The following is a 23,387-nucleotide window of genomic DNA, read 5'->3' on the forward strand; positions in this document are numbered from 1 at the left end:
TCCCCCTACTGTCTAAAACTAAAGGAAAGTTCTGGGCTGCTGTTCGGCTGTCCTGCTTATCATATAACGGGAGGAATAGGGAGCGGCCAGGCTCCTCATAAACCGGCTCTTCTCCACGCAAAAGCATGTCAAAATAAAAGTCCTCTCTTTTCTGTTGCGCCACCTGACATTTGAGTGAGTAAGAACTTGTGGAGTTTGGAGAGTGAAGTGTTTCAGTCAGCGGTTTTGAGGTTGCCTTATATTGCACCATGTTTTTATTATGAAGTTTTAAAACAAAACCATGCCAAACTATTTTATTTTCGAATGTTAAATAACTAAAATTTCTTTTGATTGTTTACTTAAGCACTTGGCATATATGGAAGAACGGCTGTAATACCTGCCATTTCTACACTTTGTGAAGCAAAAAGAAGCTAAACTTAATTTTATTTGGATGCGTAAAAAATGGTTTCACATAAAAAAAGTTCTAGAATAATTTGATATATGTCATGTATGTATTGAATTATGTTTTGGATGAAATTATAGACTTGAACACGAACATTTCTCGTCATGTCCATGACCCGAATATAGTATATCACGCTCTGGCATCTTGAACTGATTTCTGTGCTGTGATCAGTCTGTTTTAATCATATCCAGTAGGGGGCGCGCTGTGCTTCAGCAAATTCGCTTTCAGTTCTGTGAACTTTTTTCGTCTGACCTCCCGTTTTTTTTTTTTTTAAATATTTACGTCATACAAACGTTTAGTTACAAAAAGTGATCTAACGTTAGCTAAATAGCTTTAGCCTAGTCAAACACAGCGGATCGGATACTGACGGTGTGCGTTGCTAGACGCGTTGCTAGGGTAGACGCGCAGTTCGCTGACTCAGGCTTGAGAATCGCAATAATGAACCGAATCACTCGAACTGTCTGTTTAAATGAATCGAACGTCCGATTCAACGATCCATTTTCATCTTCGCTATAAAAATGACCTCTGATTCAGCAGATGAGTCTGACCTCCGCTCCCTTTCGCTCAGTAAAGAAGCTGGACACCAATCGACACGCACAGTTACCATTCAAAGCAATTTCCGAGCTTCTCTATTGGTCAGATCATTATTAAATTGTCACACATGCAAAAAGCAGCAGGTGCTTTTAATCTACTTATTTTAAAAATTGACAAAAATGTAGATACACGGTTTTGTCCTTAATACATTATTATTATATTACAGATTGATATAATAGATACAATAAATAAAAATGAATAATAACGAATGTTATTAATAATACATAATTGCGAATTACTTTATATAGGCCACAAAATAATATATTGACGCCGCAATTTACCACAGTGAGGTCACGAATGGCTGTATTGAGTTTCTCATAACTCGTGGCCTCCATATATTAATTTGTGGCTTCAACATAGTAAATCGTTATCAATTTACAAAACCTTTACCTTTATCATATAGAGTTTAGCTTCAAAAGAGTTCGATTCAGTTGGACCTGTGAATCGGTTTGATTGATTGATTTGAAAAGAGTCGGTTCAAATGAACGATTCGTTCATCGCTACAACAAAACGAGCCGTGTAATGTGTTGATAAGGCCGAGAGGCTCACATGCAGTGAAAATAGTGCAGTTTAAAGAACAGAAAGGTAGTCGAGCTTCAAATGATCTGAAACAGCATGCCAGCCTGTGGTCACCAGGTTCAGAGCTCAGAGGAACAAGTTTGGGAACCCGAGGAGCTGTTTTGGAGCTGAGGATCTGGGGAATAATTAGCCTGCAGTGCTGGTCAAACCTGACATGGGATTCCAGGGAAAAGCAGCAGAGTGAAGGGAATCCAGTAAAGCTGGTTTCCTATTGTGCATATTGGATGAGGATGGAGAAGGAAGCCTTTGGCCTTTGATTTTGCACGTTTAACAGACTTTCAGCTGCAACTCAACGCTTTCCTTTTCAGGTAAAAGCAGTGTAACTCTTTTAAGTGTAACTTAGTGCACTTTTTAGGTAACTTTAGTTATAATTAGAGGTGTTTAGCAAGTAGTTCCATGTACTTACTGTGGATTTGTGCGCTCCTAAAAATGGTTCTTCAGAGGTTCTTTAGTAAAAGGAATACTTCTACTCAGAACCTTCAGTTCTGTATAGCAATATATACACCATTTCATGCTTAAATATCTTTTACATGTTGAAATTGGTTCTTCAGATTGATGGAGAATGTGATGTGTGGTTCTATATAGCACCTTTTTGAAAATGGTTTTAGGTAGAACCAAAAAGGATTCTTCTGTTGTTACGATGTCAAGTTTGTAACAATAGAGCAACCCTTATTGGTTCTACATGGAACCACTTTCAAAAAGACTCTCTATAGAACCACATTCTTCATCAATCTGAAGAACCATTTCATCATGCGAAGAACTGTTTATATAGAACCATTTCTATATGAGATGGTTCTCTATAGAACTCATGGCTCTGAACCATTCCTTTTAATAAAGAACATTTAAAGAACCATTTTTTAAGACTGTGCCTTTCTCAGTATTTTCTAATGATAGATCCAGCTAGTTTATGTAACGTTCAGACAAAATGACTCATAATGTGTGAATATAATTAAACTGAATATACTTTATTGGGGGGCGGCACAGAGGCGCTGTTGCCTCACAGTGAGGAAGGCCTGGGTTCGCTTCCCCGGCCGGGCGACCAGGGTTCTCTCTGTGTGGAGTTTGCATGTTCTCCTCGTGTCTGCGTGGGTTTCCTCTGGGTTCTCCGGTTTCCCTCCACAGTCCAAAGACATGCAGTCAGGCCAATTGGACACTCTAAATTTCCGCTGTGATGGGCTGGCGACCTGTCCAGGGTTTATCCTGCCTTCCACCCGATGATACACGGTGGGATAGGCTCCAGCACCCCCCACGACCCAGAAGGAGAAGTGGTTTAGAAGATGTGTGTGTGTGTGTGTGTGTGTGTGTGTGTGTGTGTGTGTGTGTGTGTGTGTACTTCATTGTTGTTTGCTGTAAATTTGTTTTGCGTTCACAACAAACTATTTATACAAGTGTAATATTTAATCATACATCATTTTCATATGCAATAAGACATCATCAAAATGCTTAACACAAGACATCAGTCGATGGAGGCCCAAAATTAGCTCATTTTATTTTCAATTTGATTTATTTATCAAATTCTCTCGACTCCTTGAAGAGGAGCTCCACCAATTTTTCTAAATGTCTACGTAACTAAACGGCTGAGATGTAAACAGACTCGTTCAGAGCGGTTTGGTGTGAAACGCTCTGTTCTAGAGAAACTAGAACGAGTCAGAACTGTTCATAGTGGTGGTGATAGGAACCAGACGTCCACCTCTAAAAGCTCCCTCCAAAAAAGTTCCTACAAGAAATGTCTTACACGGTGTTTTTGTTGTGGTTGTTTTTAGAAGAATTTGGCCTTATTTTTAAAGTCCATTATGGAGGGATACATTCAAACACCCTGCATGTATGATTTGACCATCATCAACATTCCATATAAACTCCGAAGACTCGTGTAGGTTCACTGGTGGCTCTGGACGGTAAATAAAATGTCTATATTTGTGTTGTAGTCATGGTGACCCCTGGTTCCTATCACCACCACTGTAAAGACGTGAACCATTTCACACCAAACTCCTCAGAAATTCAGAAAAATCAGTGGAACTGCCCTTTAAATATGTGAGGTTAATACTATATTTGAGTTAGATTAGAACTAGAATGAAAGACTGAAAGATGAATATGTATATATGTATGTGTGTGTGTGTGTGTGTGAGTGTGTGTGTGTGTGAGTGTGTGTGTGTGTGTGTGTGTGTGTGTGTGTATGTGTGTGTGTGTGTGTGTGTGTATAGCGCTGAGCAAAACTTTGTTTCTTTTCTCACCTTTTTTGTCAGTTTTTGACATAATTTGAAAATGCCTGTCACCCTTTATAGTATGTGTAAATTTCATGATGAAGGGTCCAAAAGAATGCCTGGCTCAGTTGATTTACATTAAGTAAAGTAGTTTTTTTCTTTCTCTGGTGAAGTTAACATTTTTGAGATATAAGTGCACCAAGTACACCTACATTGTATCTACACTTACTGGCCAATTTATCAGAAACACCAAACACATAGGCCGCTTTTCCACTATCAAGCCAAATGGTTCTTATTGTCATACTGGGCCGTTTTGCGCTGGTCTGGACTCATGAGACCGGTTACTGTTTCCATCTGTTCTACCTTTAAATCAGAACCAGGAAAATACCCAAGAAAACGACACAAACGAGTGGCTAATCGCTAACAGGCTAATAGCCATGCACTCACCACCCACCATAAAACATCTCTGATTCCGGTCTCACAGAGTGCTCTCACCTTCTTTATCCTCTAAACAGGTGTTATTTGAGCACCTGTTACGGAAACTTTTGTGTCAGTAAAGCTTGTTAATCTGAATCAAACCTGTTCTGTGGTGAGCAGCGCCGGCAGCATGCTAGCTAAGCTAACACTATCCAGTTACCCTTAGCCTGGTTATCTGTGCCATTTAATATTAATTTAATTGGCAAAATACTGACATAAACATAGAACCCATCAGCGAATAGGTACGTCGTTACGTCATGCCACCGAACGGTTCTGTGGCCCTGAGCACGATTAGCTAACCATACTGTAGAATCGGGCTGAGCCCGGATTTTAAGCATTCCATGTCAAACTGTGTCCACGTGGAAACGCCACTGGAGCGGTCACCCTCTGTGGTCTCTAACTGTACACCAGCAAAGAGAAGCTACAAGAGAGTTTCTGATATAATGTACACACATACAGTCTTATGTTTGCATGAGTAGCTATGGTGGAACTATAGAGCGTAGAAAGAGCCTCGTTTTCCATCAGCATTGTTGTTGTTTCTTTTCAGCGTTCATGAATTCAAGCTTTCTGACTGCACAATGGAGAAGTACGAGAAGCTGGCTAAGATCGGAGAAGGCTCCTACGGCGTGGTGTTCAAATGCCGCAACAGAGACACAGGCCAAGTAGTGGCCATCAAGAAGTTTGTGGAGTCTGAAGACGACCCGGTCATCAAGAAGATAGCACTGAGGGAGATCAGGATGCTGAAGGTTAGGACTGAGGGTGACGCCTTGTTTTAAGGTCTGCTTATTAATGCTTAGCAAAGTGTTGGGAGGCGGTTATCAATGCAAGTCACGCATACTGCACTAGAGCATTTCAGCGGGACTAGAAAAATGGCAGACCACTGATTGGTCAAACCATCGTCACAGAACCACTAGAACAGTTTCGATTGCACACCTATTCCAGAAGGAACGGAGCACCGTTCTTCCAAAAGAACCTCTCTCAATTAGTGGTTTGATGACAGTGAAGGAGAGCACTGTCTAACATACGAGTCCAAAATCTCCCATACATATTAAACTGGGTTGAGATCTGGTGACTGAAAAGGCCACAGTGTAGGATTTGCATCATTCTCATACTCAGTGGCCCCTCAAGACCTGAAAGAGACCACTCTGATCAGGATAAAAATGTTTCATCATATGATAAATGATAAAGGTTTTCCTCTGAGGGTACAAATGGATGCAAACTCTGCAAAATGCCCCCCCCCCCCCCCTTCTATTTAAGCAGATTTATGCAATGCAATGCAAAGTCATTGTATTCGCAGGTTTTGACAGCATTTTCTTTATAAAATTCTTTGTCTGATCTTAATTATCAAATGGCTAGAAAGTGTAAATATTGTCACATATCATGTATCATGAACTACTCTGGTATTACATTTTGGTCTTATCGCCAACCTCTAGGTTATACATCTCTGTTTACTTGGCTAGTTTATGTAAGCAAGCTTAAAAGTGTGGTATATATGTATCTTCCCCATTTCCCAAAAAGTTGTCATGCTGTGCAAAATTTAAGTAAAAACAGAATGTAATGATGTGCAAATCATTTAAATCCTAAATGTGTTTGAAAATAGGAGAAAGACAATATATCAAACGCTAAAACTGAAAAATGTTATTAAAAATTTATTTTATATAATTTTTTTTTTAAATACACTCACCGTGTTCAATTGCTTGTTAACACAAATAGTTAATCAGCCAATCACACGGCCGCAGCTCAGTGCATTTAGGCATGTAGAGGTGGTCAAGACAACTTGCTGAAGTGCAGACCGAGCATCAGAACGGGGAAGAAAGGGGATTTAAGGGGCTTTGAACGTGGCGTGGTTGTTGGTGCCAGACGGGCTGGTCTGAGTATTTCAGAAACTGCTGATCTACTAGGATTTTCACGCACAACCATCTCTAGGGTTTACAGAGAACAGTCCGAAAAAGAGGAAATATCCAGTAAAAACCACATTCTACACGTATTACAACAGCGTTGCTCTGTATTAAAAGAGTGCTAAACTGACCTGCCTGCAGTCCAGACCTGTCACCACTGAAAACCTATGGGATTTTATGAACTGAGAAATACGACATCCTATATTAAGTAAGAATGGAAAACATTTGACCTTCAAAACTACAGCAGTTGGTCTCCTCAGTGACCATGAGATCTAAAATCTTTCAGTTACTTTATGTGAATTCTTAATAAAGGAATATGAAAAGGTAATTATTGTATGAATTCATCGAGATGTTTGCAAATGATATGAGCACATTTTCTAGGACATTTTTAACTGCATACAAGTAGTTAATAAGGTCTTAAAATAAGCAGGTCTTAAAATAAAGTACTACTCGAGTGCTACTTGAGTGCCACCCCCCCCCCCCCCCCACCCCCCACCCCCCCTTACTCTATTTTACTATTTCTGAACTATTAATTTCCTCTCTGTCTGGTTCCCTCTGCAGCAGTTGAAGCACGTGAACCTGGTGAACCTTCTGGAGGTCTTCAGGCGAAAGAGAAGACTGCACCTCGTCTTCGAGTTCTGCGAGCAAACAGTCCTAAATGAACTGGACAAGCACCCCAGAGGGTCAGTCCCTCGTTGTTATATCGTTGCTTATTTGAAATATTCACAGTTGTTTAGATGTTTTCTTTGGGTTCTGTATTTATCTGTATCATACATATATTTCATGGAGGTAACCAGAGGGTGTTTCTTTTTTATAAAAAAGGTTTTTATAAAAAAACTTATCAAAGTCTTACCATAAAACATCAGGCAAGGAATTCATAGCCATTTCATGTTGGAACTTTCTGTGAGGGAGCTTTTAGAGGTGGACGTCTGGTTCCTATCACCATCTCTGTGAACAACTGTGACTCTAGAATGGAGAGTTTCACACCAAACCGCTCTGAATGACTTTGTTTATATTTTAACTGTTTCATTATGCAGAAGTTTTAAAAAATCAGTTGAATTACTCTTGTAGGAAGATCAGTAAACTCAAAGTTTTAAGGCAGTCCGGTAACTTTTTGTGAATTAAAGCAATTTAGAAAAATTAAGTTAATTAACTATAATATTAGTAGAATTAATTAATATTCAGCAGACGCAAACTTTAACTTTTTATTAACTACACATTTCCGCTGTATAAGTATGGAGAAAATGAGAAAAATTGGTGGAATTCCCCCTTAAGTTCTGATGGTTATTCAGTTTTACATTGAAACTGGTGGAATTCCTCTTTCAGTTCTGTTCACTTACTATTTGTCTTGATTCCACATTTTTCACACTGAGACACCATCTCAACTATTTAATTATATCTAAAATTTAAAAAATTGGTGGAGTTCCCCTTTAAGTTCTATTTAGCGTTATATTTGACATTGAAACTGGTGGAACTGCCTTTTAAGCTCAGTCGAGTTACTACTTAATGTTCAGCAGACTCAAACTTTCACTTTTTTGAACTGAAACACCATTTCAACCATAAAATTATGCAGATTTTCTTTTTAAATGGTGGAATTCCCCTTTAATCGATTAGGAACAGGATGAGGAGCAAAAGACTTTATAGGACGTCCCTGTTCAATTTGAATGACTGTTATTCTAACAGTCCTGATGTTCCTGAGCCTTAGAAAGGCTTGATAGATGAAGCTATTCTACAAGACGTGTACAAAACAGTGGGCTTTATTGTTGCTATATGACTTGGTGGGTGTAACAATGGTATTGTGGTTTCAAATGCGGTACTTAGAGGTCATTTAAAGGGCCCATATCATAGAAAACTGAATTTTCATTGTTATTATGAAACAAAATAATGTTGTATATAAACAGTGTTAAAGTTTCAAAATGTACCGTTATCTCCTCAGTCCATACAGTCCATATAGGGGAAACTTAATCTGCAAAAACAGCCTGACTCTGTCTGACTGTTTTTGTGATGTCACAAAAAGCAACACAATTACAATTATCCACTCATTCCGCCTACAGATGTTTAGCCCCGCCACTCGGACTGAAGTTATAGGGAGTGTTTCTGTCTGACTCCTTTGATGAATGAGGCACAGCCAATCAGAACAGAGCTTATTTACATATATCAGTCTTAAAGGTACAGTAACCAAAGTAGCCTGTTTTAATCGGAAGGCGTAAAGAGAGGCCCTGTAAAAATTAACCATGATTGCATTTGGAGAATTAAAGTACACAAACATTACCATTTAAATTCGAGGGATAAATTAAAAGACTATACCGTAGGATAGGGGCCCTGTAAATCCACGTGTGTTTGTGTCCACCGCTTGTGTGGCTGAAGGTCAAGCTGATTCTAGATGTCAGTTCATTTGTAATCCCACAAAAGCCAGTGGCTGCCTAACTATCTCCATCTGACGGCCAAAGGCTTTTTCACAGTAACCTTAGCCGCCCCTGAAAACAAAGGCACCTGTTGCTATGGGAGACAGGCGCTGCGTTGCTGCAGCGATGCTTTTTTCTATTGCAGTCTTTTCAAAAAAGAAGGGGATAGAACCGAAGACATATAGCTTTCCATTGGTCCTCCAGCGTTCTTATGTCTTGACAACAGCCCTTCTCCTTTTGTTTCCTGTGTTCTGCAGGGTTCCTGAGGCTCAGCTGAAGAGTATCATCTGGCAAACTCTTCAAGCCGTCAACTTCTGCCACAAAAACAATGTCAGTTTCAATCATTTGAACTCGCAGGGCCTTAAACTCCTTTGGCTTAACACACACTGTGCGCTTTGTAATTCAGCTACGGTTTCTTTCTCTTCTTAAAGACAAAGAAAACTCAGCCGCCACATCTCGAGGTGTGAGGAGCTCCGTGCTTACATAAGCATTAGTGTATAGGAACTTCTCACAATGCTTTTACAGTTCAGACCTGAGAAGAGAAGCTAAACTAATGCATTGTTCTTTATTATGCATATTACCAGAACAGAGGTCTGAAATTTAAGCTTGAACCTGACCTGTAGCTTAACTGGTACTACTAAATTTGAAACCCGAACTCGATCCAAACCCACTCACATGCACTAACAGGGAAGGACTATTGAGAGCACAGTTGTAGGGAGCGGTTCTGCAGTTCTAGATGATAAGCTGGAGGGCGTTTCAGGTCAGGTTCTGAAGGAATATACTTATGCAAGTTTCCCAAATATTGTACATCAGGGGTTGTGCTATAATCCGAACTGACCATTGTTTATTCACAATATGCAGAAAATTCAACAGTAAAATACAGGCACTTGTCGCAGACCTTGAAATATTACATGGACACTTGAAATATTCAAAGTTTAAATGTCCCCAGGAGCTCAGTCTTCAAAACCTTACTGTTTGCTGGAAACAGACCCCTGACATCCTTCCTTTGCTGCAAGGTCAAGACTTGGGCTCAGTTTCTGAGCTGCTGAGCTGCTGAGCTGACGTTTGGTGTTTATGTTGGTTGAACTGCAGCTGAGGTACATTTTGGTGATATGACTGGTGTGGAATTGCACAAAATTGTGTAAAATTGAAGTGTAAACACTGCCCCGTAGACTGTTGTTGGGGTAGGAGAGTCCAGGAGAATGCCCACAGTGCATTCTGGGAACTGTAGTGCAGCACATTGTCAAACTGGCTAATATTAATAGAATATTAAAATACTTCTGTGGGCCAAAAATGACTGTGTGGTGGGCCTGATTTGGGCCACGGGCCTTGTGTTTGACACATGGGTTGTACATGAAAAATTTTGTGCATGAAATGCCTCTCTATTAGGGCTAATAATAATAATAATAATAATAATAATGATAATAATGTTTTTTTATATAGCACCTTTCATACATTAAAACTGCAGCTCAAAGTGCTAAACAATATGAAGTAAAAACAACAGAGAAATAAGATAAAAAAGTAGCAGAAAAGAGGATACATTATTAACCTGTGAGTGATGTTCAGGTCTGTGAGGACTTTCAATGTTTACCAAAAGAAATAAATATGCAATTTATTATTATTTCGCCACCACCTTCACCCCTCCCACATTTATATTATACATGTGGAGTTGCGATGAACCAGCGGGGAGTAAAACTGTGGAGGTGCTGTGTCCTTCACTCTGTTCTCCTCCTACATGGCCTGCCGTCAGTGTGTGTGTGTGTGTGTGTGTGTGAGGGTGGACAACATAGACATGCTGCTGACTGGCTACAGCTGCTAAAGGAGAACCCCACCCTGGACGCATGATATTTTAAACATCTGGTATTTTTACATAAATTGCTATGATTTAATTGATTTAAAATGACATTAATGTGGTGGGTCCAGCAGACCACTGAGTAACAAACACATCAACACCACACAGGGTTAGTAAAACCACTAGATAAAAGTATGAATAAAAAATAAAAAAATAAATAAATTATATATATATATATATATATATATATATATATATATATATATATATATATATTTAAATAAAAAAATACAATGAACAAGAAAGTAAAAGTAATAGTAATATTCCAGTAGAACAGAGGAAAAAGTTAAAAACCTATTTTAATTTTAGAAATAAAGAAATATGTTTTAAACTGTTTATTAAAACCACTGACAGAAGGAGTCTGACGGATGTTACTGGCACTGCCGCTCCTCTTTTTTTAAGTTTCATAAGTGGAATATGGAGCAGGATGCTCCATAATGCTCGATTTGGAACATCAGCACTCAGAAATGTATGAAGGTGCTAAACCATTAAGAGATTTAAAACTAGTAGTAGTAAAATTTTATAGTCAGTTCTAAAAGAGACAGGCAGCCAGTGCAGTGATGCTGAAACTGGTCTAATATGATCTTGATTTCTAGTCGTAGTTTGCACAAGTTGTATCTACAGCAAGGACGGAGAGTTGTGTAGATAACATGATAATAATGTCCGAAGGAAAATTAGAGTTGCTGACATACAGTACAGAAGCTTAAAATAGTATATATTTATTGCTGTTGTCATGACAAAATCCTGTATCTCCAAAATAGCAACAGGAGTAATAGGAGAACAATAGTAATAGGAGAAGGAAAAAAACATACTTTATTGTAATGAAAGTCAATGGAACCGGATTTTTTTCCAAGTCATTTTGGGATGTTTCTTTTGGTCCATTCCTTATGACATTTACACCTAATGTAAAGATCAACAGACATTTGTCTAAAAACTAAAAAACTGTACATAAATTTCATGATGAATTCTGACCCTACCATCCTACCAAATGTCACAGTTGAAACCGAGACTCGTCAGACAAGGCAACATTTTTCCAATCTTCTATTGTCCAATTTCGGTGAGCCCATGCAAACTGTAGTCTCAGTTTCCTGCTCTTAGCTGACAGGAGTGGCACCCGGTGTGGTCTTCTGCTGCTGTAGCCCATCTTCTTCAAGGTTCGACGTGTTTTGCGTTCAGAGATGGTGTTCTGCATTCCTTGGTTGTAACTGGTGGTTATTTGAGTTCCTGTTGTCTTTCTATCATCTGGAACCAGTCTGCCCATTCTCCTCTGACCTCTCACATCAACAAGGCATTTTCGTCCACACAACTGACCGCTCACTGGATATTTCCTCTTTCTCGGACCGTTCTCTGTAAACCCTAGAGATGGTTGAGGGTGAAAATCCCAGCAGATCAGCAGTTTCTGAAATACTCAGACCAGCCCGTCTGGCACCAACAACCACGCCACGTTCAAAGTCACTTAAATCTCACTGCATTTAGGCCTGTAGAGGTGGTCAAAGCAACTTGCTGAAGTGCAGACCGAGCATCAGAACGGGGAAGAAAGGGGATTTAAGTGACTTTGAACGTGGCGTGGTTGTTGATGCCAGATGGGCTGGTCTGAGTATTTCAGAAACTACTGGGATTTACTGGGATCATCTACTCATCTACTGGGATTTTCACGCACAACCATCTCTAGGGTTTACAGAGAACGGCCCAAAAAAGAGGAAATATCCAGTGAGCGGTCAGTTGTGTGGATGAAAATGCCTTGTTGATGTGAGAGGTCAGAGGAGAACAGGCAGACTGGTTCCAGATGATAGAAAGGCAGCAGGAACTCAAATAACCAACCAGAATCTCTGAGGAACGTTTCCAACACCTTGTTGAAAGTCTGACACGAAGAATTAAGGCAGTTCTGAAGGAAAAAGGGGGTCCAACCTTTTACTAGCAAGGTGTACCTAATAAAGTAGCTGGTGAGTGTGTATGAACATATATAAACTCACTGGCCACTACATTAGCTACACCTGTTCAATTACTTTTAAAGAAATGTGAAGAACCTGAAGAAAAGACCTTTACCATGCATGTCTTGGTGACTGACCCCCTGACATAAGGGTAGGGGGATGTGGTGCTATGAGACTAATGTAGCTAACAATAAATCTAAGCTAATAGCCACCACAATGCATGCAGCATGGTGCTAACCACACATATTCACCTCCAAGCTTGTGGGGTTGCTCACAGACTTGATTACACTGTAGCACAAACTATTATCTGTAAACATGGACAAAACTCGCCTTCGACGTGACTTGGAGGTTCTGCTGTTTTTAGCTACATTCTACTACTTTAGTCCATGTTGATAGGTAAAGGTGTGTCATACAGTTTCAGAAACCTCAAGTCTGTTAGAGATGAATGGACAGCTTCATGCGCTTTGAGGCCAGTGAACAAATAGGATGCTACCTTGTTGGCTATAAGCTTCCATTACCTGTTAGCTACATTAGCATTCTAGCTCCATTCAGTGCAACATTAAAGAAGCAAAAGACAGCAAACAGATCTCAGCTGATCAGCTACACTTGGCGTAAGGGAGGAGAACCGACTCGTATTACGTTCACCTGTCAGTAACATCCTTAGTGCACAGTCCAGAAATGGTCACCTCTTAGTGACCCGTTCATGCTGATACGTCCTTGGCTCGCGCTAGAAGACTACTCGTTTGAATAATGAGGGGAAAAAGTGAAATCTGATCACAGCTGGCCAGTGCCTATGGACTTTCTCGTGTCCAAAGTAATTTGTAAGTACTAACATCTGATACGTCTTATTTAAATCACTGCAAATACAGTTTGTCTTTTAATACCAAAGGTCAATTAGGACAGCAAATGATAATGACCATCTCTGAGCATGATGGGAAGACTTATGGAAGACTGGATATGCAGAAAAGGATAAATTAGTTGTTTTTTAAGTAATTTTGTCTATAGAAATGGTCTTATTCTGTTGGCAGATCATTTTGTTTTAAGACATAATGCAAATGAAATTATCTGCCAGTAGAATCAGACAATTTCATTAGATTAAATGACGAGTATAAATGGTCAGATAGTTAATCACATTAGTATATTAGTGCATTTCAGTCTATAGAACGAGTAGAAAACTGCTGATGCAACTGGTGCAAGAAACAAAAAAGAAGAGCAGTGCAGTTCATTCCATACCTGAACCTCAAGGAAGACAAACTATTCACAGTTTCTGTATGTTATGTTCAAACCTTCAAAAAAAAGTTGTTATGGACTTCCTATGGCTAGCCTAGGGCATAAATCCGCAACTTGCCTACTTCTACAGAAACGTCCACTTTTTTTTCTATCCATAGGTGTCACTGGTGTTACTCATGGTCACTGGTGTTACTCATGGTCACTGGTGTTACTCATAAGAAAGGTAACACCAGAGAAGTGTTTACAAAACGGCTGCTACGGAACATCAAACCACATGTCGTCAGTCATGGAAAATCCACTAAAATATGGAATTTAATCTATTTGTATTCTATTTTTTTTTAACAATTACCTCAGAATAAAGTCGGTCACACCAGTGACTTCAGCTAAAACCTTCATATGAAATCATGAGCTAAATGAGAAAATCTCTGAAAGACTCAGTGGACTCACCGTGTGCTTTTCTTCATAGATCCTCAGAAAACAGGTGAAAGGAAGTCAAGTGATGTCATCAGTGTGGCTTTTATTTCAAAATAAGAGATTTTCTGTTACGCGGTAACACCAGTGTTGCGACTCCTGGGGACAATTTTCATTATATATTTTATAATATTTATTTGGCATTTGTTTTCTTGGTCACTTAATTTATATATTCCATAGTCATGTATAGATTATTGCAGTTAAAATAGCAGAAAAAACGTTTTTTTACCTCAAAATACGGCCTCAGCCTTCACACATGACTGTGGGGATGAGCACTTCTGTGGTGCTTGGAATTCTATATGACTGATTTAAAAACCAGTACTGCTAAATTGAGGCTCAAGAAGGTGTAATTGTTAAAATGACTTGTTTTATTTTAAAATCTAAATAAATTGTAACCCTAACGTGTTTTTCAAGTGTGATATATATGTAAACTCTAGGGACACAAAAAAAAGACGTCTCTGTCGAATGACCTTTATGAGTATCCAACATCAGTGCAGAGGTGGGCGATATGCCAAAATGTACTATCACAATACTTGAGTACTTTTTCTGATACACGATATGTCACAATATTTATTAGAACAGACAAAGTAGTGCCACATTTTAAAAATATGATCACAAACTTATTACTATTAGCCAATTTACTAAACTAGCCAATTACTATTCAGCATTTCACACACTGTGCTGCGCTAGAGCCAATTAAACAGGGATAAAAGTCTCTTTTTGATCATATATGCAGTTGGAAAAACGTATTGTGACATGTTAAAGATGACTAATATCTTAATACCCATCTATACCTCAGTGAGTCAGAGGCCCAGCGTTGCTGCATGAAACACACGAATTCTGACTTCACTGTGTCCTGAATGTGCCCAACAGTGTATCCATCGGGATGTGAAGCCAGAAAACATCCTCCTGACCAAGACGGGCGTCATTAAGCTGTGCGACTTTGGCTTTGCACGCATCCTCAGTAGGTCCCCATCTCTCCTTCTCTGTGTCTCAAATCTAGTGCTGTAGTGTACTAGACTCCTTTAGTGCAGTAGTGAGTTCACAGTGGATGTAGTGTTCTGATATATTAAACTGCTGAAAGATGAAGCATGGAAAACAGGCTGCTATGCATAGTGGAAGGGGCAGAGCTTTCAGAGGCCTCTGTGGTTTGTTTTTCTGTGTGATTTTATCTGCATTAGGCTATTTATTGTATGCAGGCAAGAATTTCTCAATGTTATAATTGTAACTAAGCATGTTTTGCTATAGTTGACTAAGACTACATGATTAATCACATTTTTTGTTGCAGTGTGACCTCAATTAAAACATTTTGCTGTGATGATTGGAAAAAGAACAATACATTACAAGTACAGCACAAGAGTTGAGTTGTGTTAAATTGTGTCAGCCAAAGCATTGATGGCTACTGTTACAACAAACCTGCATCACCATTTGTTACAGGCCTAGTTAAGAAAAAATATGCATTTATTAGGGGTGGGGGGAAAATCGATTCTAAGATGCATTGCGATGCAGACGTGGACGATGACTCACCATGACTACAACACAAAAGCTAAATTTAATAGACTTTGATAGTAAACACACACAGAGAGTGCCTAAACTGGGACGCCTGTTTTTCCTCCTCTCTCTCCTCAGCATGTTTATGTGCATTTAGCATCCTTGGCTTGCTATTGACTTATTCACGCTGGCCGCCTATGTCATCTCTCTTTCTTTAGCTGCTCGTTTTCAGCCTTGTGTGAAGTCCAGGGCCTCCCAAACCCAGTCAGCCAGTTAGCGTGGTCCGAGCTCCGCTTACCTTCCTCCAGCTTATGTTTCAGTGTATTGTTACCATAGGCTAACATGTATTCCATCAGTCGACATGCTGTGTAATCCTCCCCTTATTATGTGTTTGTGTGCATGTGTGTGTGACAGCTGGTCCAGGTGATGACTACACAGACTATGTGGCCACACGGTGGTACCGTGCTCCAGAGCTACTGGTGGGGGACACACAGTATGGCCCCCCGGTGGATGTATGGGCCCTGGGCTGCGTGTTCGCTGAGCTCCTGCATGGAAACCCTCTCTGGCCAGGGAGGTCTGATGTGGATCAGCTCTACCTCATTCGCAGGACGCTAGGTATGCCTGAATACGAGAGGATGAGGCCGTTCTAATCAGTAGTAGAGCCAATCAAGCGATACTTTAGGAGCCATGTTCCTCATTTTTGTTATTTGTTATATTTGTGAAACATCCCTTTAAATTAAACAGGCTGCTTGTATATCTGTGTATATTTAAAAGGCCGAATCCACAGAAAACATTACCCTTTTATACAGTTTGCATTTGGAAATAAATGGGCAAAAACGGCCTATTTTGAATTTGCTGTTTTTGTGATTTCACAAAAAGCAGCTTGCACTATATTTCCAAAGTATTCAGTCAAACATCCACATCATTGAATTCAGGTGTTCCACTCACTTCCATGTCCACAGGTGTATAAAGCCGAGCCCCTCGGCCTGCAGACTGCTTCTACAGACATTAGTGAAAGAATGGGTCGCTCTCAGGAGCTCAGTGAATTCCAGCGTGGTACCGTGATCGGACGCCACCTGGGCAGCAAGTCCAGTCGTGAAATTTCTTCACTACTAAATATTCCACAGTCAACTGTCAGTGGGATTATAACAAAGTGGAAGAAAGTGGGAACGACAAGGAAAGAGCGGGGTCAGCGGATGCTGAGGCGCATAGTGCGCAGAGGTTGACATCTTTCTGCAGAGTCGATCGCTACAGACCTCCAAACTTCAGATCAGCTCAAGAACAGCATAGAGAGCTTCATGGAATGGGTTTCCATGGCCGAGCAGTTGCATCCAAGCCTTACATCACCAAGCGCAGTGCAAAGCGTGGAATGCAGTGGTGTACAGCATACAGCTGCAAAGGGTGTGCCGATATCATATTAAACCCTATGGATTAAGAATGGGATCTCACTCAATTTCATATGCGCTTAAAGCCAGACGAGTGAATACTTTTGGGAATATAGTGTACTTACATGTATTCGCCTATTCAGCCTACAGTGGTTTAGCTCCGCCCACTCACAGTGACGTTATAAGCAGTGTTTTGGCCTGGACGGAACTGCTTCATTAACGATGAACTGATTCATTTCTCCACTTGGACAAACACTGTACACTATACATGATCACTGTAAAATGATCAGATTGCGAGTCACTCTGGATAACAGCGTCTGCCAAATGCCATGAATGTAAAATCAATGAAAAGTAAACACTTTCAGAACTTTATTTGTTGATCACCGCATCTGGCTAATGGCAAATGAATTTGTATGTCACATTTTGTCAGACTGGGACTGTAAACGTGCTGATGAAGCTGTCTAATGTTTTTAACCTGATCCCGCTTGTTTATTAAACTCCTCATCCTCTCGACTTTAGGTGACCTGATCCCTCGTCACCAACAGGTTTTCCGCTCCAATGTCTTCTTCAGTGGAGTTAGCATCCCTGAACCAGACACCATGGTAACAGGCATACACACATACACATTTTATTATTATTATTATTATTATTGTTATTGTTATTGTAATAATACTGAGTTGAAAATGTATCTTATTGCAGGAACCGCTGGAGAAGAGGTTCCATGGTGCATCTCCTCAAGCCATTAGTGTGATGAAGGTAAGCTTCGTGTTCATGTAGTGACTGTGTACTGATGGATCTGTGTAATATCAATATAGTATTCAATTCATGCAAAAGGAAAATTGGTTAATTCAGCTTTACGTTTAATGGTCCACCAGTGAGTGAGGGGGGACGGCATGCGAGTCCCGAGCCCCACCTTCTGGGCGCCGCCTACGGTCCCGCAGCAAGGCCACAATTTGCCTCATGTTAAACCAGGGGGGGATGAGCGTGGGGGAGGTGGGGGGCGGTAACAAGGAAGCGAGCAAAGCGGACTCATTCCCTTTTGTCTCAGGTGCCCACGCTGCCAGCCAGATCAGTATCAGCTGGATCATTAAGCTTGGGACTCGCGCACTGTCCCCCCTCACTCACTGTGTTCCTCTTCCCAGCATCCTCGCTGGGCTTTGTTACCGCTGTGTTCAGGGCCCGCCTTCTTGCAGCCTCTCATGGCCGTCATCAGGGCCTGGGGGACGGGCAAATGCCGCACACCCACTTATCTCAGAGTGAGAATAATTGAAGTCTTTGTTTTTGTTTTGTTTTGTTTAATTGTGGGAAGATGGACAAAACATACAGGCTAACAATTCAGGGAAATGATGATTTTGTGTTTTAAAAAGACTGTAAAACATTTTTGTTGATTTTCATGAGTAGATCGGTTTGCTGCCTCCTGAGTGTCTGAGTGTGAGCACGCTGCTGATGACATGTTATTAAGGCCGTGACTGGCCTGCTCTGATGCGGTTTATTTGCTAACTAGGCTAACCACTCTAGCTGATGTTGACAAGGAACATGCTGGCAAATTGTCCACTGAGGAGAAGAGACCTCATGTAGAAGATGATGAGTCCTCTTCAGCAGCCAGCACTGTACTGGTTAGGTAATTAACTAACTCATCTGAAGGGGCAGCCTCGCTTACTGGCCTACAAGTTTCCCTCAGCTATTTATAATAAAAAAATGTTCATAATAGAAGATGTTTTCAGTGCTATAATCCTGAAAGAAAGCCTACAGCCATGTGCTAATTGTGGCCCAAGTCTATTGTTTTGCTTCTTTATGTTTCACCAGATATTCATTCATTAACTTATACAGATAATGTAAAATTTAGCCGGAATGCTCATTTTCCCTATTAGTCATGCTCATGTTCTTTAGATGTGACAGCAGTGTTGAGAAATGCCATTTAGTCTACTCAGAATTGCACAACCCCATTTCCAAAAAAGTTGGGACGCTGTGCAAAATGTAGTGGGGCCTGATTACCACTGAGTTTGATTACCTCTTCTTTTAATAACACTCTGTCAATGTTTGGGAACTGAGGAGACACTACTGTAGTTTTGAAAGTAAAATGTTTTATTGTTCTTGTTTGATACAGGATTTCAGCTGCTCAACAGCTCAGGGGCTCATTTGTTGTATTTTTCATTTAATAATGCACCAAATGTTATCAGTGGTGACCAGTCTGGACTGCAGGCAGGTCAGTTTAACACCCAGACTCTTTTAATACGGAGCCATGCTGCTGTAATACATGCAGAATGTGGTTTTACATTGTCTTGCTGAAATAATCAAGGCCTTCCCTGAAAAAGACGTCATCTGGATGGCAGCTTGTGTTGCCAAAACATGTATATTTTGTTCAGCGTTAATGCCACCTTCACAGATGAGCATGTCACCCATGCCATGTCAAGTCAAGAGGCTTTTATTGTCATTCCATCTATGTACAAGTACACAGTGGAGTGAAATTACGTTCCTCCAGGAACAACATGGTGCAATAAGGAATGAAAAGTACAAAGTGTGAACGTGCAGACACAGTGTGCGAAAAAAAAATTAAGCTAGAAACAATAAATATGATAAATTAAACAGACATTAGGTACAGTAAACAGACAGGACAGTGCAGCACCGACACAGCACTCATTCTGGACATGAGGTAGTGAGAATAAGGTGCAGAAATATTAACATCTGTGAGTCCCGCAGTCAGATGACATACATAAACACAGCAGTTACTGAGGTACACAAAACCTGAGTAAAACAGTGTAGCAGCATGAAAAGAGTTGTGTGTGTGGAGTATGTGTGTGAGGGGGGCGGGGGTTAGCTCAGTCCTTGTGAGTCTGTTGCAGAGTCTGGCAGTGGTGGCACAGATGTTCCGGTACCTTCTGCCAGACGGCAGCAGTGAGTCAAAAGTCCGTGTGAGGGATGGATGGGGTCGTCCACAATGCTAGTGGCTTTCCGGATACAATGTGTAGTGTAGCTGTCCATGAAGGAAGGGAGAGAGAGCACTAATGCACTAATGCGTTTGTGTGTGTAGTCGTGTCTGGTGATGGACCCTGCTGGAAGGCTGTCGTGTGAGGAGTTATTAGAGCTGCCGTATTTTCAGGAAGAGGGAGGAGCCGGGTGGGGCAGAGATGGGGATCGACCCGGGAGGCGTCATGAGAAAGGAACCAGACGCAGAATGCCTGCGGTAAGATTTTCTCTTTTACAGAGCTGTGAAGAGCTTTTCTTCCAAGACCTTAACCTTCAACGTCTTCGTCATAAAACCGTATGATTGGAAAAGACCATTGTTTACCAATATAATTTAGTTTATTCTATTAATATTAAAAACTATCACTCATGGTCATTCCTAACACTATTCTGAATACATTACTTACATCTTACATACTTAATGAACATGATTAATGGTTCTTCAGGTTGATGGAGAATGTGTTGTATATGGTTCTATATCTTTCCTTCTTGGAAAGGATTCTATCTAGCACCCAAAAGGGTTCTTCTGTTGTTGTGATGTCAAGCATTTAACAATAGTAGAACCCCTTTGGGTGATATATTGAACCTGTATAGCACAGCACATTCACACATATTTTACACACATAGTCTTTCATGATGCAAAGAACCCTTCAATTCTGCAGTGGGTTCTTTGATTATTTATGGTTCTACATAGAACTTGTACTAAAGAACCTTGAAGAACCATCTTTTTAAGAGTGTATATATAAAACCCTTTTGAAAAGGGTTCTTTTAAGCACCAAAAGGGTTCTTCTGTTATAACAAGCCTGAGATCAGAACAATTGAAGCCCTTTCTGGCACCAAACAGAACCATACACAGCATTTTCCATTAATCTTAAGAACCATTAAGAACCATTTCACCACACAAAGAAATCTTTAATCATGTCAAGGTTTCTTGAATGTTCCTTGAACTATACAGAACCATTTTATTTACCAAGGAACCATGAAAGAGCCATCTTTCTTAAGTGTGTAAGATATTATCAGAGTCGTTATAAAGGAGGAGACTGGTAGGAAAATGAATGGACAAGCTTTTAACATTCAAACGGGTGTTTTGTTTATAGGGAAAACCTGTCTTTCAGTTAAAAGAGCCAATCGGCTTGCAAGTTTGTATTTAGAGGAATCTGGTCTTGCATGGCTGGAAATAACTGAGAAGACCACAGAGTGGACAGACTTATATTTATTAATACATTTTTTTAAGTGACCCTTATTAGTCCCGCAACAGGGAAATTTCACCTCTGCATTTAACCCATCCATGAAGTGAAACACAAGAAACACACTAGTGAGCGCAAACACTAGGGGGCAGCGAAAAACACTTGCCCGGGGTGCAGCCCTATCCACAGCACCTGGGGAGCAGTTGGGAGTTAGGTGCTTTGCTCAAGGACACCTCACGTGCTGTCAGCTCTAGGGATCAAACCGGTGACCTTCCGGTCACAGGGCTGGTTTCCTAACCTCCAGCCCACGACTGCTCATCATTATATCACTAATAGCTGGTTTTTGTGCTGCCTGAAAAACATTTTATAATAACAATGCATGGTATTTTCTTAATTAAACCATAATATGTGCTATAAAATCCTCTCTGAATTGTGTTCACAATGAAATAAACATTTTAATGTCATCATCATCAACCAGAGACCAGATGTTTCAGCTTTTAAATTAAACAAATTTATACATGTTTAAGAAGTTTTCTTAATTTTAAATACAAAAATACATCTTTAAATGCTAAATGAAACTGAATTATCTGAATGTTTGCTAGTTATCAGCCTGACAGTTTTTTTACAAACAGCGTTTATGTTGTTTTTACAGATGCAGTATTTGCCTCAGCTCCCCAGCAGCAACATCTCCCCAGCACCTGAGCAGAAGAACAAACACAAGCCCAAATATGACCACCATCTGCCCAACATCTGAGAGAGGACTGTGTTCTGGACAAGGAGCAAACAGACCTCTGGAGACGTGAACAGTTAACTTTCTCATATGTAGCCGTATATGTGCCTGTATGGGCGAGAGAGAGATCTATAGATTTGACGTGCATACTGTAGATGTGAGCAGCATTGTGAGCAGAGGCACTCGCATAATTTGAAGTGGTTGTGAAGCATACGTGTGTTTTAAAGGAGCTACATGGAGATCTTTTCCGGTTTCACTTCAGAATTGCTAAAATTCTTTATACTCGTCTTTGTTAGCCGCAGCTCATGTACAGTGAGAGCCGCGTTGGCTTTACTTTATTTGTTATTAACTTCTGAGTGTTTTTAAATACATATTCTAAGAGTCCAGTCTGTTCATCTGTTGTGCCAAATATATCAGGTGGTCATTTGTTTTTGTTGCAAATGACAGAATTACGCAGGTCATATTCCTTCACTTCTAAAGCTTGAATTGCTAGCAGTTAATAATAATAATAATAATAATAATAAATGATAATAATAATAAAAAAGTGCATTTCATGAAGAAAATGTGAGTGATTGCACAGCTTAACCTAGTGTGGCTGGTTGTTTTTTTCTGTCACTCCCTAATTACATTAGTAGTTAATCTAAGGTGTAAGGCCTTCATTCCAGCTCCTGAAGCCCTAGCCAATGGGAGAGCTCACTTGGCTGAATCTACCTAGATACCACAGAGAGAACAATCCTGATTGGATCATGAAATTTCTCATGATGATTGTTTTTATTATTATTATTATTATTATTATTATAAAATGACATCTAGGATTGTAAGTAGTTTCTCCTGACACAGAAATTACTGTAAGTAACAGTTTGCCATCTTTTTCATGCAGGGCATCTCCCCCCAAATAAAAAAAAACTCTTGTAGCTCCTTTAAAGACTTTTGGTGCCTTGATGCATTTTTTCCTCCCTGCACCTGGAGTTTCATCACGTGTGTGTGCCATTCCTTTGGTCGTATGCTGCACTGTTATGGACTACCTATAGTAAACAGAGTGCACATGTTTCTTGCACCTAAACGACACAAAATGTAATGTAGATAAACAAATTCTATCAACAGAGACATTTTATTTGTAGGTAAAGATTATTAACAGTAGTAAAAAAATCTCATTTAAATTCCATATGTGTATATTTGTGTTTATTGCAATTTACATATCAGCCATCACTTTTCACTGAGTATTGTTGTATCATGAAGGCAACTTGGCCCAGTTTTGTGCCCCAGTTTTTGTTGAATGGCCTTAATTGGAAGCGTACAGTACGGGACGCCACTGCTTGTGTTTGCCCGTTGATATTCAGTAAGGGACAGTGATCCGCTGCTCTCCTGACATTTGGCTTGACTGATCGTCTCCGATCATCTTATCAGATAACCAAGCTGAGTGCCGGAATGCTCAGCTGTATAGTCGCGCCTCATCTTCACCTGCTCCTGTGTCTTTAGTAGGGATGGATCCATACCGATACTGGTATTGAATATCAGGCCAACATCATGCTCATTTACTCATAAAAATT

At 40.2% G+C, this 23,387-nt stretch overlaps 1 protein-coding gene across 2 annotated transcripts; it reads left to right on the forward strand.

Annotated features, from left to right (window-relative positions):
- Positions 1 to 1,549: 1,549 nt before the first annotated feature.
- On the forward strand, positions 1,550 to 23,000 carry LOC108424097 (cyclin-dependent kinase-like 1). Of its 2 annotated transcripts, none has more exons than XM_017691888.2 (10): positions 1,550 to 1,923; positions 4,841 to 5,039; positions 6,753 to 6,874; positions 8,854 to 8,926; positions 14,954 to 15,044; positions 15,986 to 16,186; positions 17,476 to 17,558; positions 17,656 to 17,712; positions 19,988 to 20,140; positions 21,760 to 23,000. In XM_017691888.2, the coding sequence occupies exons 2-10, from the start codon at positions 4,872 to 4,874 to the stop codon at positions 21,859 to 21,861; spliced, it is 1,050 nt and encodes a 349-aa protein (XP_017547377.1). In that variant the 5' UTR covers positions 1,550 to 1,923; positions 4,841 to 4,871; the 3' UTR covers positions 21,862 to 23,000. The 2 variants fall into 2 exon arrangements, with proteins under 2 accessions (XP_017547377.1, XP_017547378.1); XM_017691889.2 differs by having other exon boundaries at positions 6,756 to 6,874.
- Positions 23,001 to 23,387: the final 387 nt, after the last annotated feature.

The sequence above is a fragment of the Pygocentrus nattereri genome, chromosome 19 (assembly GCF_015220715.1).
Source record: "Pygocentrus nattereri isolate fPygNat1 chromosome 19, fPygNat1.pri, whole genome shotgun sequence".
Taxonomy (NCBI): Eukaryota; Metazoa; Chordata; class Actinopteri; order Characiformes; family Serrasalmidae; genus Pygocentrus; species Pygocentrus nattereri.

Bases quoted from the DNA above. Each gene is read 5' to 3' on its own strand.
- LOC108424097 (XM_017691888.2), top strand. From the start codon at position 4,872: ATGGAGAAGTACGAGAAGCTGGCTAAGATCGGAGAAGGCTCCTACGGC. The intron at 5,040-6,752 runs GTTAGGACTGAG...TTCCCTCTGCAG, and splicing joins GGGAGATCAGGATGCTGAAG to CAGTTGAAGCACGTGAACCT. The intron at 8,927-14,953 runs GTCAGTTTCAAT...TGTGCCCAACAG, and splicing joins ACTTCTGCCACAAAAACAAT to TGTATCCATCGGGATGTGAA.